Source organism: Solanum dulcamara, chromosome 11 (genome assembly GCF_947179165.1).
Source record: "Solanum dulcamara chromosome 11, daSolDulc1.2, whole genome shotgun sequence".
Classification (NCBI taxonomy): domain Eukaryota; kingdom Viridiplantae; phylum Streptophyta; class Magnoliopsida; order Solanales; family Solanaceae; genus Solanum; species Solanum dulcamara.
Window position 1 is genome coordinate 51,324,905 of NC_077247.1, and position 16,345 is coordinate 51,341,249.

The window sequence follows — 16,345 nt, forward strand, 5'->3', positions numbered from 1 at the left end:
CGACCACAAGGGTCTGTTGTACGCAGCCTTACCTTGCATTTCTGCCAGAGGCTGTTTCCAAGGCTTGAACCCGTGACCTCCTGGTCACATGGCAGCAATTTTACCAGCAATTTTATTTTTTTATATATCTTTATTTTTCTTATATGTTTAATTCTATCTCACTTCTAATTTGTTTTCTTCTTCACTTAGTAGAGTGTTCATGGCAACCACCAATTTCACTTATCACTCACTATTTTGAGATCAGCGTTATCACTACATCAATCGATATACCACAAACCATAGATAACAATTACATCCTTATTCTCCACAATAATAAGCTACAAACCCAAAATTCTTCAAATCAAAGCAAATTTAAGCTTGAATAAGCTTAATACAATGGCACCTAATTGATTTTCTTCATTGAATTTTAAATACTAGGGAGAGTTTTTATTTTATATTCAATACCCAACATACCCACAAAATTCTTGTAGTCACTTATCAATATTGTAATTCGATTTCTCTCAAGTTCAAGCTTTCAGATTCGTTAATGGCATTTCACATATGTTTCTTCAAATTTTGGACCGTCAATTTTATAAATAAACTTAATTTCAACTCCACATAATATTCCTCAACTAATTTTAATAATTGCTCATTTTCGTGCAAATATGAAAATGCAGCCATCATCTTCTTCCTACATTTCCTCATAAATTTGATGCAAAATCACCCTAAATCTTCTTCAAATTGCCCTAAATTTTAGATATAAGTTTCTCTCAACATTTCAATTCTTTTGATATATTACCCACTCAAAATGAACTCTTTTGTGTCAAGCCAAAATTTGAACTCAAACTTTTGAACTAACTTTAACGGTGGGTTTCAAGCTGATGCTTCACATTTTCAATCTTGAGCTTCAATTTTCAGCTATAACTCTTCAAGCCATTAACGAACTCCGCTGTTCTCAATTAAAGAATACAAATCCAAAAATTTCATATGGAAGCTTGTTGATTTTCAAGGAGATCTGATGCTCTTCAAATTCAAAAGTCTTAAATCAACTCAGTCAAACAATAAATAACAACCAACATAAGAATCAACAAGTTTCAAATAACAACCAACCTTCAATAGAGTTTTCAAGCATTTGAACTAACATTTAATGGAGTTTTTAAAATATTAAACCAAAAAAGAAAAAAAATATTTTTTTAATATAAAAATTGAATTTCCACGTGTTAAATGCGTGTATCTCACGGATCAGCATAAATGTGGTTATGACTTTTTGAGGGTGTAATAATTTCAGTTTTAAACAATTCAAGGGGGTGATACGACTCCCGTGAAGTTAAAGTGTGTAGTTGAGAATCCGAATATAGGTTAAGGGGCATTTGACTATTTTCTCCCACTTTTTTCAACTTTTATCAGAAAAAGAATTAGTAGCTCATAGTTCTTTTTTCCTCAGTAAATGGAAATGCAAAACTCTTGTTATCAAACACATCAAACATATTCAGCAAAGCTATCCTTCATTTTCATCAAGATTTCCACAGAGGACATCCTTCATTTTCATCAAGATTTCCACAGAGGACCTTTCATTTTTCTTCACATCCTATCTTTCCAAAAATGGTGGGGGGATTTTCCACCTATACACCATTACTAGCTACTTTCCAAATCCCACCCACCCAACCCCAACAAAAGCCCTCTAAATGTTCTTGACAAAGCTGCAAAAGCAATTGTGATAAAATAAAGCTTTCTGGATATCTGCAATGGAACCACATTCTGGAGGCGGCTGCTATGGCTACATGATTTCTGGCAAAGACTACTTATCCAGCTGTTATTCATGTCTAGAACAGAATCCTGTCTTGGTAAATGTCCAAGGCCTGTATAACCTTCTCTATCAGTAATTTCCGATGTAATCTATACCTGCCAAATGAAAGCATTCTGTAAATAAGATCTGCAGTTATTTTGAAGCAAGATAAGATGATCCCTGCATGCAATGACAAATAATTCAAATATTACGTACTTTATTGCTGCTTCGAGTGTTCTCCTGCATTCAGGCATCGAATCTGTTCACAGTAAACCGAGAAAATGAATACATTGTTGGACAACTTTATGACGTGAATAATGAAAACTGTTACAAAGTCAACCGGTGAAACTAACAAAATGTGGTAAACAGACTTGGTCCAGATGAAGCATGACACGTGCAAGCTTTGTAATTTGTGGCAAAAGCCAAAGCTTATGATGTTGTCAGTACTAGGATTGATGAATTCTGAATTCAATTTATCAGAGTAAATCTACATTGTTTTTGACCAGGAAATACAGGTGACAATCATAGCACATAAAAGATGGACTTATATTTCTTCTCCAACATGCATCATTAGATAGAAGTACACAATCCAGGTTTACCTAGGATTTTCTGGTCTTTGTCAGAAGTCGTGGGAAATTCTGCAAGCATCTGGTGGCATTCTTCTTGCAGTTCCTTCACTGCTTTCCTCTCTAAACTTGGAATTGGAGGGAGATTTCCATCTGACTAAGTGGGCAATGTTCTTGCTGCTGCTATTATTGCTCCATCGACGAACCTGTCTCCATCATTCGATAGCTTACCTGCTTCAAGTTTTAAACAAGGATTCTAAACATTAATTGCAAACCTAGATCAGTGAAGGAGCTAGTATATCAAAAAGATTCTTTAAGACCCATACTGTTGTGATAATATTCTCCAGGGAGGCCAGACATGTTAAAGACCGATAAAAAAGTGTCTAGATGAATTTTGGCATCTCCGGTGAAATGAATGACATCCCACGGATTCTGCAATATCAAGATATATATTATAGTCAGTGTCAATAGAAAATAACAAAAAATAGATAAACAAAGAGAGAGACATCTCATAATCAAAGCAAGAGTTCAACGAAATCAACACTCATCTAAATTTATTTCCATGTTATGGAGATAGATGGCCCTGACAACTAATCAAATCATAGTTCCGTTAGAATAATTCTTAAGCGAAGCAATATTATATTACACTATCTTCCTCTGATTCAGTACAAATATCAAAATTCTTTGTACTACATGGAGCATCATTGAGCAATACTAATTTAATCAACACTCAAGCCCTACTCAAAATTCTTATGATTAAATGCCCAAATTAATCTATTCTCAATAACCAAATACAAGGGCAGTAACTGGAAGAAATTTTTTCCTCACTCTAACCCTTTTCCCATTCACTTTTCGTTTTATCTCATCTTCATTTACTTTCATTGACACTTGTCAGGGCTTGATAGTAGACATTGAAAGTCCATTTACAGCGATTTCTTGCCAGTCATTTACAGTTGCATCCCTGCTTTTAAAACAGATTACAACAATGAATATCATTATGCATAGTCAGTTGTACTAGGGCCTTTGAGTTGGAATTTCATACTTTTCAGCAGAAAAAGTACGACATAGCTTCTCTTTTCTGGGAAGAGTAAAGAAAGACTGCATTACCACAGGCGATGTGTAATGACCCTCAAGGTCATTTTTGGAATTTTTGTAAAATGACCATTTTACCCCTCCCTTTAGATGCCTGAGTCATTTCTAATTGTTACCGGGTGTTGATTTTTAGAAAATCCTATGAAAAGTTAAGTCCTTAGAAATTTTGAGTTTCATAAGCTTTAAGTGTTAAAAAAGTGGTATTTGGGGTCAATTAGAGCTACGGGTTTCAGAATGGAATTCCGTCAATTCCAACAGCTCCGAAATGTCGAAATAGGCTTAGGAGACTTTACGGAATCAGTTTTGGAGCTGTAACGAAGATTTGAGGCCTTGAGTTGAGAATTTGAAGAACTTTAAGGCAAGGTTTGACTTTGGTCAACTTTTGGAGTTTTGATGCTCGGAATGGAATTCCGATAACTCCGTTGGATTCAGGAGATGGTTTTTGGTCTAGAAGAAGTGTTGGTTGAATTTTTAGAGGTCCCGAGTCCATTTTGGTATTTTAAAGGTCTAAGTTAGTTTAGTTGCGACTTTTTGAGTTTTGGGCTAACGAAATCTCGAATTCAAATTCTGATGGTTCCATCAGCTCCGGATTGACCAAATTAGGCTAGTAGCACTATTGGAATGACTATCGAGTCAATCGATACGAGTTTGAGGCCATTTGACGCTTTTGACTTTTAAACTTAGCTTATGGTTGACTTTGGTCAACATCCTTGGAAAACGCGCTCAAATGAAAATTCTGGCAGCGCGGTTAGTTCCAAAATGTTGATTTTGGTCTAGAATGACCCTTCGTTCATTTTTCGAGGCTTCCGAACTAATATCGAGGCCCGTTGTGGAATGAAGCTTAAAATGACTTTTGGATGTGGGACCCACTTTTTATTATAATAATCTCGTATGAGAATTCTGAATGCGCCATTGAGTCCGAAATATCGAATTTAGTAGGGTAGCATATCTAGTTTATTTTTATCGAATTCCGAACGAATTCCGAGGGTCCATTCGGAGACTTTAAATAATGGAAAACCAGAAAAAAATCTGGTGCAATAGTGCAGATTTTGCACCAGATTTTCAGATTTTTCTCCAACTTTAAAACCCTTTATCTTGAGTTATATAGCTCCAAATTGGGTGATTCAAAAGGCAAAATTGTGAGATTTTTCGTGGAGAACGCATTGGGGAGCTTGGAAACTGATTTGGAGCATTCGATTCAGGTAAAAATCGTGATATTATTTGCAGCAGTGTCCATTTCCAGAATGGATTTTTGAAGAACTTTGACAAGTTATTTTTGACCAATATAAATCCGATTTGGGCGATTCCAGAGGCTATCTTGCGTGGAAATTTAAGGAGAACATCGTGGAAGTTTCAGAATCTGTTTTTGGCACGTCGTTCGAGGTAATAAATTGATTTTTAGCTGCAGATTTAGTGATTTTCCGAATGAAATTTTATTGAATTTTGAAAGAGTGTATCTTGGTCAATATAACTCCGTTTTGAGTGATTCTTGAGGCTAGATTGTGGGGTTTTTCGCAAGGATCATCATAGTGCAATTTTTTTGGGTTGAAAGAGTCTCGTATTTCCAGAATTTACTGATTTTGATGCTGCCATTTTTAGTCCTTTAGTCCGAATTTATGAGTTTTGGTTGTTTGATCGTCTTGCGTAATTTCCCACCCCGAATTATGTTATAAATCTGATTTGTGAGCTTGGGGGTGATGTTTAGAACCTGTTTTGGGGGTCAAATCCGGAATTTCGTATGTGGGCCCCACAATTCCCGTTTTCGACCAAAAAAATGGTCCATTTCCAAAAATTATGAAATTAGTGTCTAAACGACCGTATCGACGTTGTGGTTCTATTTTTGACAGTTTGGCAGCATTCCGAGGTCGTTCGAAAGGGAAAAGCTCCAGCACAGTGATTTGAAGCTCGCGTGTTTAGCCTACAGGTAGGCTACGGTTTATCTTTCTTTAGATTGAGTTGGAATGTGTGAAAGCATGTTGAAATAGTTGGGATTTTGGTTGGGTAGTTTAATTGTATATCTCAGGTGTTAGAAATCATGTTTTAGGCTTGTTATCGGGTTTTTCGGGTATTTAGAAGCAGATGTATCTTGTCGTTATTTGTTAGTATTATAAGGAGAGTTGAATGAGCATGTTGTTGATACTGTGGAGTATGTTGGCCTTAGTATAGGTGTTAGAAATCATGTTTTAGGCTTGTTATCGGGTTTTTCGGGTATTTAGAAGCAGATGTATCTTGTCGTTATTTGTTAGTATTATAAGGAGAGTTGAATGAGCATGTTGTTGATACTGTGGAGTATGTTGGCCTTAGTATAGGTGTTAGAAATCATGATTTAGGCTTGTTATCAGGTTTTTCAGGTATTTAGAAGCATGTGTATCTTATCGTTATTTGTTAGTATTATAAGGACAGTTGAATAAGCATGTTGTTGATACTGTGGAGTATGTTGGCCTTAGTATAGGATGTAAACTTGCTTTATATGCCCGGCATCGCTCCGGTGGACTTAGATTCCTGTAGAATGGTGTAGCGGGCTAGTGCCTAGTAGTTGGCCTTAGTTAGGCGATACCCTTGCTCTTAATAACACTCCCACCCATAACTCGATATAGTCATAACTTTTGAGATGTGTTGGCAATACTAGAATTCATGATCGTTTGGCTTCGGATCCGGTTCAAGTTTTGGCGGCATATCAGTTGACACATTGGGGAAGAAATTCTCGGTACTGTTGTTGATTAGTTGGAAAGGATATATTCGAAACCATGGGATAAATTATCTATGAGCATCCGGGTACCCAGTCCCGGCCTCCGTTCTGAATTATCGGGGAGCATCCGGGTACCCAGTCCCGGCCTCCGTTTTGAATTATCGGGGAGCATCCGGGTACTCAGTCCCGGCCTCTACCGACTTGCTAGTATGACGAGCATCCGGGTATCCAGTCCTGGCCTCGATCATACCGATGTATTACGGCGAGCATCCGGGTATAGAGTCCCGGCCTCGACCGCACCGATGTATTATGGCGAGCATCCGGGTACCCAGTCCCGCACTTATGTATTATGGCAAGCATCCGGGTACCCAGTCTCAGCCTTGGCCACTTTGAATATTCGGGCGAGCATCTGGGTCCCAGTCCCGGCCTCGACCCCTAAGTCACCCCTAGATCGATTGACTCTTGGAGATTCTGGGTTTTGGAAATGATATAGTACTTCAGTTGCTGACATCGCATATTCTTGGTTCCTAGCCTTGGTAGTTGTAGCTATTCTGTGTACTCGGCGAACTTATGGGGGTTCATTCGGGTTTTTATTTAACTTGCGTACGAGTGTCCCGGCTGGGCTTATGGGGGCCCAGTTGGGTATAGTTAGTTGTAGCTCTCGTAGATAGTACTCTTTTCACTTTAGATGTTTATGTTGATTCCTATTTAGGCTTATTCCTCTTTTTCATATTGTTTTCACCTTTTCTGCTCAGTCGGCCTATGATGCCTACTGGGTACCGGTTGTCTTGGTACTCATACTACACTCTGCATCTACTTTTGTGATGCAGGACCGAGCACCAGCTACTGTCACGAATAGATCGAGCTTTTGCAGTCAGATTCAGAGACTAGGGTGATAACTTGGCGTTTTTGGATCACTTCTGTCTCCTTCAGAATGGATGGCCCGTCTTTTGCCTTTTGAGACTAGCCAGTTGTTGTATATATATGTCCGGTCCACTTTCGGGACTTGTACTCGTATTTTATTTTGTAGCAGCTCTGTACTTGTGACTTCCAGGTTCTGGGAGGGATCTTTAGTTGTTTAAAACATGTTTTGGTTTACTTCCGCTTATTCATTCTGTTTACTTTTATAATTCAATGCTCTTATATAGTTTTTGCCTTCAAACACATTACTTGAAGTTCCGGGTTAACGGGTTGGCTTACCTACTAGAGGGTTATAGTAGGTGCCATCATGACCTACGAAATTGGGTCGTGACACGATGAGAAACCATATCTCTGCATAAAAAAGACATTCTTCTGTCCAGCCATGTAATCAACAGTCATCTGTAAGAATTCATAAAGGTCATGTTAGGTCATATTATCAAAATAATGCAATAGCAATAAAGACAAGCAGAGCCACATATAGTTGGATAGGCCACGACCCCCTCCATCGGGTGGACCCAAGATTTGAAGATGACAGGGGCACCACCAAGAGCAGATGCACATTAGTTAAAGCATGTCACACAATATCGCTTCGCCCGATAATTTTTATTATAAATACATAGAACTAATGTACTAACGTATAAATATAAATTAAATGCCCGAATTGGTAATGCTTACTCTGTGAGGTGATGAATGTGAACATCACTTTGTGCCCATGATATCGCGTGTTCGAAACTTGCCATTCCCCGTTTTATGCAATTTTTTAAAGCTTCTATTGTCAGCTAAAAACTGAAAAAACACCAAGGAAAGCAGGAAACGAGATTTTCCTGAGTGCATGCATGCTATTTCTTCTTTCATTTTTAAACTCTACTTTTCCTTTACCTTATCTTTTTCCTTGCAGTGGAAGGCAAGACCTTGCATGCTGAGGAGTTGGAAAGAAAGTCAGTGGCATCAAATGAGGTCATCCTTAATTATGCAAGATTTTGATGTCGAAATGCCTTTTGGGGACTAGAATAAGCAAGACTCTGATGTAAGAAATGCACCCTTAAAATAAGATAGCCCTAGATATCACATACCATGACCTATGTTCAACAAGAAAATGGAGTACAAATTTTTCTGCACCACTGAATGTAAGAAATGCCTTTTGGGCAGAAATAAGCATGCGAGTCATGCATCTTCTCCTACTCAGCCACATGCCATTTTCTCCAAATGAATTATCCAAAATAAGCCGACTCATTGACAAAGCCAATTATATTCTCTATCTGATAAGATGTGCCAACTAATACACACACACCAAAGTTCAAATGAAACCTTCACTAGATCCAGAAAGCTAAAAGGATTTACCTCATCTCCTTTTCTAATTCTTTGTCCTGCATTTATCATCACCTCCAGCATGCGGTCCTTGAAGCGCCAATGGAAAAAGCAATTTGGCTGAAAAGAATGATTCATCATTCCAATTTTCAGCATTTCCGTTTTCTATTTTCTTGAAACTTGTTTGGCCAGACAATAGAACCTTTCTTATCCCAAGAAGTCAAAAGGCAATTAGCCTCCATCTTATGCTATTTTCTAAAGTGAAATGATGAATTCGAACCAAGAAAACAAACGGAAGATAGAGCAGAGGGAAGTGTTCCTTTGAATACTGAAACCAAACGAATTGAGTTCTTGTCCTCAAAATCGAATTAGATAGAGCATTTGACCAGGACTAGTATTTGAGAATGTTTCATTTTGCCTCTTCTAATATGAGACACATAGATACACACATAAGGCTGAAACCAAGGGAGGATGAGCGAGAATCTGAGGTTTTGGATAGAGAGGAAATTCAAATGCTGATATAATATTTTATTTTCGAGGGGACATGTTTTCTTTGACAGAATAAGTTTGTGGAAACTTTGGAAAACAGATTTTCCTCTTCTGTAAGGTACTACTTGATAAACTTGCTGTCTAACATCAGATATTGAATAATTACAATTCTTAGAATAAACAGTATATATTAGACTACATATAACCCTCTATGAACCATATATTTCTTACAAAAACGTGATCAAAGTAATATGAAATATCATTAGGGTGGACAAAAATTTTCCCCTATAATAGTAACTAGGTCAAGTTCTAAAATGTAGAGGGAGAACCTCAAGGAGCACAGCTATTTAAAAAAAATTGGAAAAATCTTTCACGTAATACACACTATTCTCATTGGCATGGTTTCAGTAAACTGAAAACAGAACATATTTTCCACTGCTTAACTTGTTACTGCAGTCGTGGATCTGCTCTTATTGATCCACTTAACATATACAAGTACACATGAGCATCACTTCAAGACCAATCAAAACAAAAATTAAATAAACGATGCCATTCAGACTAACTTTTAAATATCTCAGCCAAGTTCATTCTGCCAAAATAGGATGCTGCTTTGTGTGAATAAACCAATTAAAGCCCCCCATTTCACTATTGAAATTTTGGACAGAAATACTATAAAGAAGCTCACCAGCATAAGGTACCAACATATTTGCATCTTGAACCAGTGAACCAATTCTCGTTTGCAAGTTGATGCATCAAGATTGTGCTATACTCATTGCCCAAATAAATCTCTCAGGATCCTGAGCAAGACGCTTAATTTTGAGAGGTACTGCAGAATGCTAGACAAATAAAGAAAGTCAAAGGACAATGTTAATGTGCAGGAATTTGGAGGAAAGAGATTGAACAAGATTGTCTGTACCCAGTTTTTCTCCCAAAACTCAAGTTCCCGATGTTGCTGTTCTCTCATGGTTGAAGCAAGCTTCTCGTCTTGCAACTCCAAAAGATCCTCCTACATCACAGAAAGCATTAAGAAGTAAGAGCGTCAGGAACACAAAACATTCATTTATAAATCTAGCACTGAAATTCTATAAATTAATCCACCAAGTACATACAAAATCCAGTCATTCCTTGTTTCTGTTTGCAACAAATCTTTCTGATCAAAACCAGCCCAGCGGACTAATGGAAAATGTGAAGCGCAGAAGTGGAGAAGCTTCAGCCACATATCAATTTTCAGATTGAAAACCAAAATGGTATTTCCAAAATAGACTTCTGGTACGGAAGAGAGCTTCAACAGTCGTAGAACAAAACAAGATTCAGTCGAAGGAACTTTTCTTATAAATTAGAACCCACTAATAGCAAAGGTCACATAATAGTGTGAACATCACAAAAGCTTTTCTTTTTCACATTTCGAGTTACTCGAACTTGAACCTCAGAAGAACGCCATAACAAAGTGAGGATTAATTTTGCGAATGCACAGCATTTTCTATAGAATTTTCTTCAAAATATTACATTAATTGAAAGCACCAAAATTTAGATGATACTCATATCCAGACCTCAGTAGCTAGAAGAAAGCTAGTGCATTCATCAGCACTAGGCAAGAAGTCTCCGTAAAGCTGCCAAAAGTTGTCCTTGCAATCAAAAGCATATAAAAGAAGACATGCCAACCTCAAGTCCCAATCTGTCTGCCATAGGAAGGTAATCAATATTAAAAACTCACAAAAGATCTTAGAATACCAAACAGAAAATGAAAAAATTCAAAGAATAAAAACAACTAAAAATGCAGATAAATATATTTCATGTGTACCATTAGGGAAAAGGTAAGACGTCTATTTTTATTTTTTATCCAATCAAAGAAAATGTGGATAAAAATTCTCCCATGTGTTCCATTAGAAAATATTTAAAAGGAAAAAATGCATCCTTTTACCTTAGGATTGGTTGAATTGATAATGTTGAATATTGGATGTCCTACAGGTATAATATCTGGAAAAAACATCCAAGGAAATTTTTTGCTTATGGTTAACATCAGTTCCAAAGGAATTTCCATTATTACCTGCATTACAAACAAAACCTCATCATTCACTGAATTTTAGTGATAACGAAAAGGTGGGAAGATGATCAGTGCGAAAAGAGTAATCAAACAGTCAAACTAATGCCAAATAAATTAGACACAGTCAAAACTATGTAGGACATGATGAAATACACCACAGCAGGAGAAGAATTCGAAGTGCCTAGGCACTGACACATATACCTTATCATTGTTAAAAAGCAAATGAGGGAAATAAACTAAGGATACATCCCAGAAAGAAGGGAGAGTAGATAAAAAGGGTATTACAATTCCCCCATGTACTTTTTTTCCACTCCCCCCAATTTCCAATGGTGGAATTGATGGTATGAAGTTCAGCTTTAGGTATAGCAAAACATTGATAGAGCACTGAATTTGACACTGCTTCCGATGGTAAAGTTAAACATTCCATTAGAAGAAGGAAAACGTTCTACATGCAAACATATTGTAAGGTAGTGCTCACCCTAGCTCGACGGAGAGGCTCCATGTCTTTGGAGGCAAACACTCCATACCAGTGGCGGACCCAGGAATTTTATGAAGGGGGTTCAAAAAAAATTAAACACGCTAATCAGAAAAAAAAAGTGCTTATTCGGATTCGAACTCACGAGCTGAGACAAGCTAAGGCGAAATATTGAACCCCATTTGCCACTGAGCTAGTCCTTTGGCTTATGCTCAGGGGGTTCAATGTTAAATATATACACATAAATTAAAAATTTTATCATATATACAGTGTAATTTTTTAACGAACCCCCTGAACTTGCCTTGGGTCCGCCCCTGCTCCATACCCATCTGGTCCCTCCCTGAATTCAGTCCCGTAGGCTCGAAAACTTCTAACATATCCTATTTTGTAGAAATCAGGATCTGCCAGTTCCAACTGTTCTTATGAAAATGTTATATCACCATCATCAACAATAAGAACAGGAGAAAATAAGGATAATTTGAAATAATCAAATAGGAAAATATATGTTCATCAGCTTCTCAAAAGAAAATCAAAGGATGTAAGAACGAGAAAAGAGAGGGACTCCAACCATTAGTTTGACTATGTAACAACAGAAATGGGAAATCTATCCATGAGAATGTGAGAATGAACCTGAGCATCTAACTGAAAAACTTAAGGTAATTGGGGAGTATCTCAAAATCTTTTTAAACCCTTTGGATTCCCCCCAAATACCAGATGTGAAGCATTCTATATATCCGAAGCCCCTCCCCCCTACTTGAAAAGCACAGGTGAATTTGAATGCAGACTCACGCGTGTGAGAAGAGACTTACTAATTGGTGAAAAATTCTGACTTACTAAAGAAAAAATTATGCAGTAGTGGAGTCATACAATGCCTTTAAGACAAACACTTCTCATGCACCTATACCTGATGTAGAACATTTTATATTTCTAACAAGTAATCACCAAAAAAATTATACAGGACCTGAAAGTATTCTATACCTAGACCCAAAGAATTTGTGAAGAAAAACTCAAATGAGGAACAAAACCAATTCAAAAGAACAATGATCCATTGATCTTCAAAGTGTAACTCCTATCTTTTACAAACATCAACTGCCTGGCTGACACTTCCTTCAATTTATTGAGAGACTAGTACTTATTGTTGACCATTGTTTGTTGGGCTAACTAGTAAAGTAAGAGAAACCATGACTGAAGAGGGAAAAGAATGCAGTGCCAAAACTCCTACTACAGAAAAGAGTACATAAAGGTACTGCATAGATGAGCACTTGATCAGTGAACTTACCAAATGAAAACAGTACTTATTACACAGAAAGTAACAAGAAGTGATTAACTAAACTTGAACTTCAAGAACATGAAAAAGAAGGAAACTTTGGCTAGTAGAAAATACCTGAGAAGCAGGAGTATCTGTTGGGTTTAATTGATAGGTTGAATGGGAAATTGAGGGAAAAAGAAGTGGAGAGGAAATGATATGTTCTCTCTTATTTTATTAAATAAGCTTTGGTCCCACATAGGTGGTGGAAATGAAAAGTCTCCTATTTAAAAATAGAAGCACTCTTTCATGTTGCTAAAGGGTCAAGAAGAGGGTCTCCCCTCGCGCCGTCGTCGTCGTCGCTCGCTCGGCTCGGCTTCGGCTTCGGCTACGGCTACGGCTACGGGTACGGCCAAATGGCATGCAAAATTTGACCAAACAATGTTGGCAAATGGATTTAAGATTAATGAGTGTGACAAATGTGTTTACATTAAAAATACTCCAAATCATGAAGTCATTGTTTGTTTATATGTTGATGACATGTTGATAATGAGTAAAGACATTGCCAATATAAATGCTACGAAGCGTATGCTTGCTAGCAAATTTGACATGAAAGACTTAGGGGTTGCTGACTTAATCTTAGGAATTAGGATCCATAAAACTCCACAAGGTCTAGCATTATCACAATCACATTATATTGAAAATATACTTGATAAGTTTAAATATTTAAATTTCAATGTTGCAAAAACTGCAATTGATGTAAGTTTTGCACTTCAAAAGAATAAAGGTAAAAGTGACTCACAATTGGACTATGCACGAGTTTTGGGAAGTTTGATGTATATTATGAATTGTACACGACCAGATATAGCGTGTGCTATTAGCAAGTTGAGTCGATTCACGAATAATCCTAATCAAACTCATTGGATGGCAATGAAACGAGTCTTGGGGTATTTGAAACACACCCAAAACTATGCTTTGCATTATAATAAATATCCCGCAGTAATTGAGGGATATAGTGATGCAAACTGGATCACCGGATCATCTGAAGTTAAATCCACAAGTGGATATGTTTTCACCGTTGGTGGAGGAGCAGTGTCTTGGAAATCATCAAAACAGACATGCATCGCCCGCTCTACAATGGAGTCTGAATTTATAGCTTTAGACAAGGCTGGTGAAGAAGCTGAATGGCTTCGAATTTTTTTTGGAAGATATTCCATTTTGGCCCAAACCTTTGGCACCCATATGTATACATTGTGATAGCCAAGCGGCAATAGGGAGGGCAGGAAATGTTATGTATAATGGAAAATCGCGTCACATTCGACGGCGACACAATACTGTTAGACAACTACTCTCTAGTGGTGTTATCACTATTGACTACGTAAAGTCAAGAGATAATATATCGGATCCACTAACAAAAGGCTTATCTAGAGAGGCTGTTGAAAGATCATCGAGGGGAATGGGGTTAAGGCCAAGGACAAGTCAACATGGCGGTAACTCTACCTAGTAGACTGGAGATCCCAAGAACTAGGTTCAAAGAGATCAAACAAAGTTATGATTGACGGTTCAACATTGTCAAATAACTCAACCCATTCTCGTGATGATGACAATGTTCAGAAACAAAGGATAAAACCTTAAGGCTTTTAATGAGTTAATAAAGCTTTAAAAGGTTTTTTAATGATTATCTAAATCTGACGGAAAATAACTAGATAGTGTGTCTATAGGACTACACGTTTAGAAATCACCTATGTGAATGTGAAGTATAAGCCGCTTCAAGGGGAATGACAGTAAAGGCCCATTCTCTATGCATTCACGAAACCAGGCGGTGTTCATGGCTGAAACGAACACAACCGTGAGAACCATAGATGGTTGATGATTGATTGTGTGACTTATGTTGTCTAGTTATACAACAAAGTTCGACGGTTCAAAGATATCGCATCTACCGATTGATCGAGTATATCCTATGTAAGTTCACTATGGAAAGTTCAAAGGGAAACCTACTTATCCAGATACAATTAATCTTCGCTTGTATATCACACACTTATCCGTGCATTCCTTTATCTTGTAGACATTCCCCATTCATGTGGGGGATTGTTGGGTTTAATTGATAGGTTGAATGGGAAATTGAGGGAAAAAGAAGTGGAGAGGAAATGATATGTTCTCTCTTATTTTATTAAATAAGCTTTGGTCACATATAGGTGGTGGAAATGAAAAGTCTCCTATTTAAAAATAGAAGCACTCTTTCATGTTGCTAAAGGGTCAAGAAGAGGGTCTCCCCTCGCGCCGTCGTCGTCGTCGCTCGCTCGGCTCGGCTCGGCTTCGGCTTCGGCTTCAGCTTCGAATTTGGATTTGGATTTGAATTTGGTCAATTGATATGATTGATTGATAATCTTTTTGGACCAAATTTTCTTTAAATTTTAATTAAAATTTCCCTCCGTTTTTTCCAACGGATTTTTGAGTGTGATATACATCCTTCAAGTGGTTCGCTGTCATCAAAGATTTGCAATAACTCTACTTTGGTGAGTAAATCGTTCTATCCTGGGAGGAAAAATTCCAAAATCTCGGGTACTTTGAGGGGAATAATTTCCTTAAGGACACACTGTGCATTCAGTGGGCTCGATTCTGTTTCTGCATTAATTTTTCCATCTGTTTCTGCATTAATTTTTCCAGATTCTGTGTTTTATTATCTTTTACTTGTTGTTACTGGTTTTAATATTTACAATACAGTTTACTAACAGTATCTAGGGTTGAGAAGGAGGTGTAAAAAGAGGAAACGCAGAAGGAGACGGAGACGAATCATAAGCCTCCAAAGTGGAAGAAGTAGCAGCACCATCAGCACTTGCAGAAACTCTCAAAGGTCTGCTTCTCTTGTTACTATTACATGCAAAAATGGGGTGTTTCTGCAATGGTGCAGCACACCCATGGTGCAGACCTCTCCATAACTGTTTCAATTAACAAAAAGATCAACACCCAGAAATTTAAAAAGCAAAAAGATTCATTCTTGGATGCTGTGGGTTTGGGTTTGGGGGGGGGGGGAGGGGGGGTTGCGAAGGCCTAACGCCCTAACCTGATGGTGAAACTCTGGCTGGTGGAAGAAGCTCGTCAGTTGCTGAATTAGAATGGTGGAAGAAACCATTCTTAGAGTGAGCTGAAAATTTAGTGGAATTTCAGTAAAGAAGATTCATACACAATTATTTCATCGATGGAATTTGGGTTCTTGGAACGTTATCCACACCACTGTCAACAAAATAACAGAGAGAGAAAATGCCCAGGGGTTTTTCCGGGGTTTAAATTTTTGGCCTTTTTTATTCAACAATACTGTTAATTTTTTTTTATATATTCTTTATTTTCCATCTGAAACGAAGGGATAAAGAATATTTAACCAAATGAGTTTTTAAAATGTTTCCAGTTTTGATTTCATTGTGTAAAAGTTTTTAACTGTGGCCGTGAAAAGAATTAACGATGTCGAAACAACAAGAACACTTTAATATTCTATAAAATGGTGGACATATATATCCATAATGATATAAAGGATAAAATGATAATGTATATATTATATTAAATTGTATTTTTCAAATCACATGGCTTTTTACCACATTATTTCGTGCAAAGTTTTATCACAACATTTCTCTAAGAATCCATGTAAAATTGGACTCGACATGATCAAGGTTTAAAATTTATAATTTACTCCTCAAAATTTATAATGACATAAACTCACTTGAATAAGAAATTTCTCGTGTAATTTTCCCTTAC

The 16,345-nt window shown here is 37.3% G+C and overlaps 1 protein-coding gene across 1 annotated transcript; it reads right to left on the reverse strand.

Moving 5' to 3' along the window:
- Positions 1–1,238: 1,238 nt before the first annotated feature.
- Positions 1,239–11,608, reverse strand: LOC129872702 (protein PLASTID TRANSCRIPTIONALLY ACTIVE 14). The gene is given in 12 exon segments (XM_055947627.1): positions 1,239–1,881; positions 1,982–2,024; positions 2,365–2,562; positions 2,658–2,763; positions 3,259–3,292; positions 7,350–7,432; positions 8,375–8,486; positions 9,518–9,666; positions 9,747–9,836; positions 10,381–10,509; positions 10,752–10,877; positions 11,353–11,608. Coding segments are annotated over 12 exon segments (1,173 nt in total). The 5' UTR covers positions 11,377–11,608; the 3' UTR covers positions 1,239–1,802.
- Positions 11,609–16,345: the final 4,737 nt, after the last annotated feature.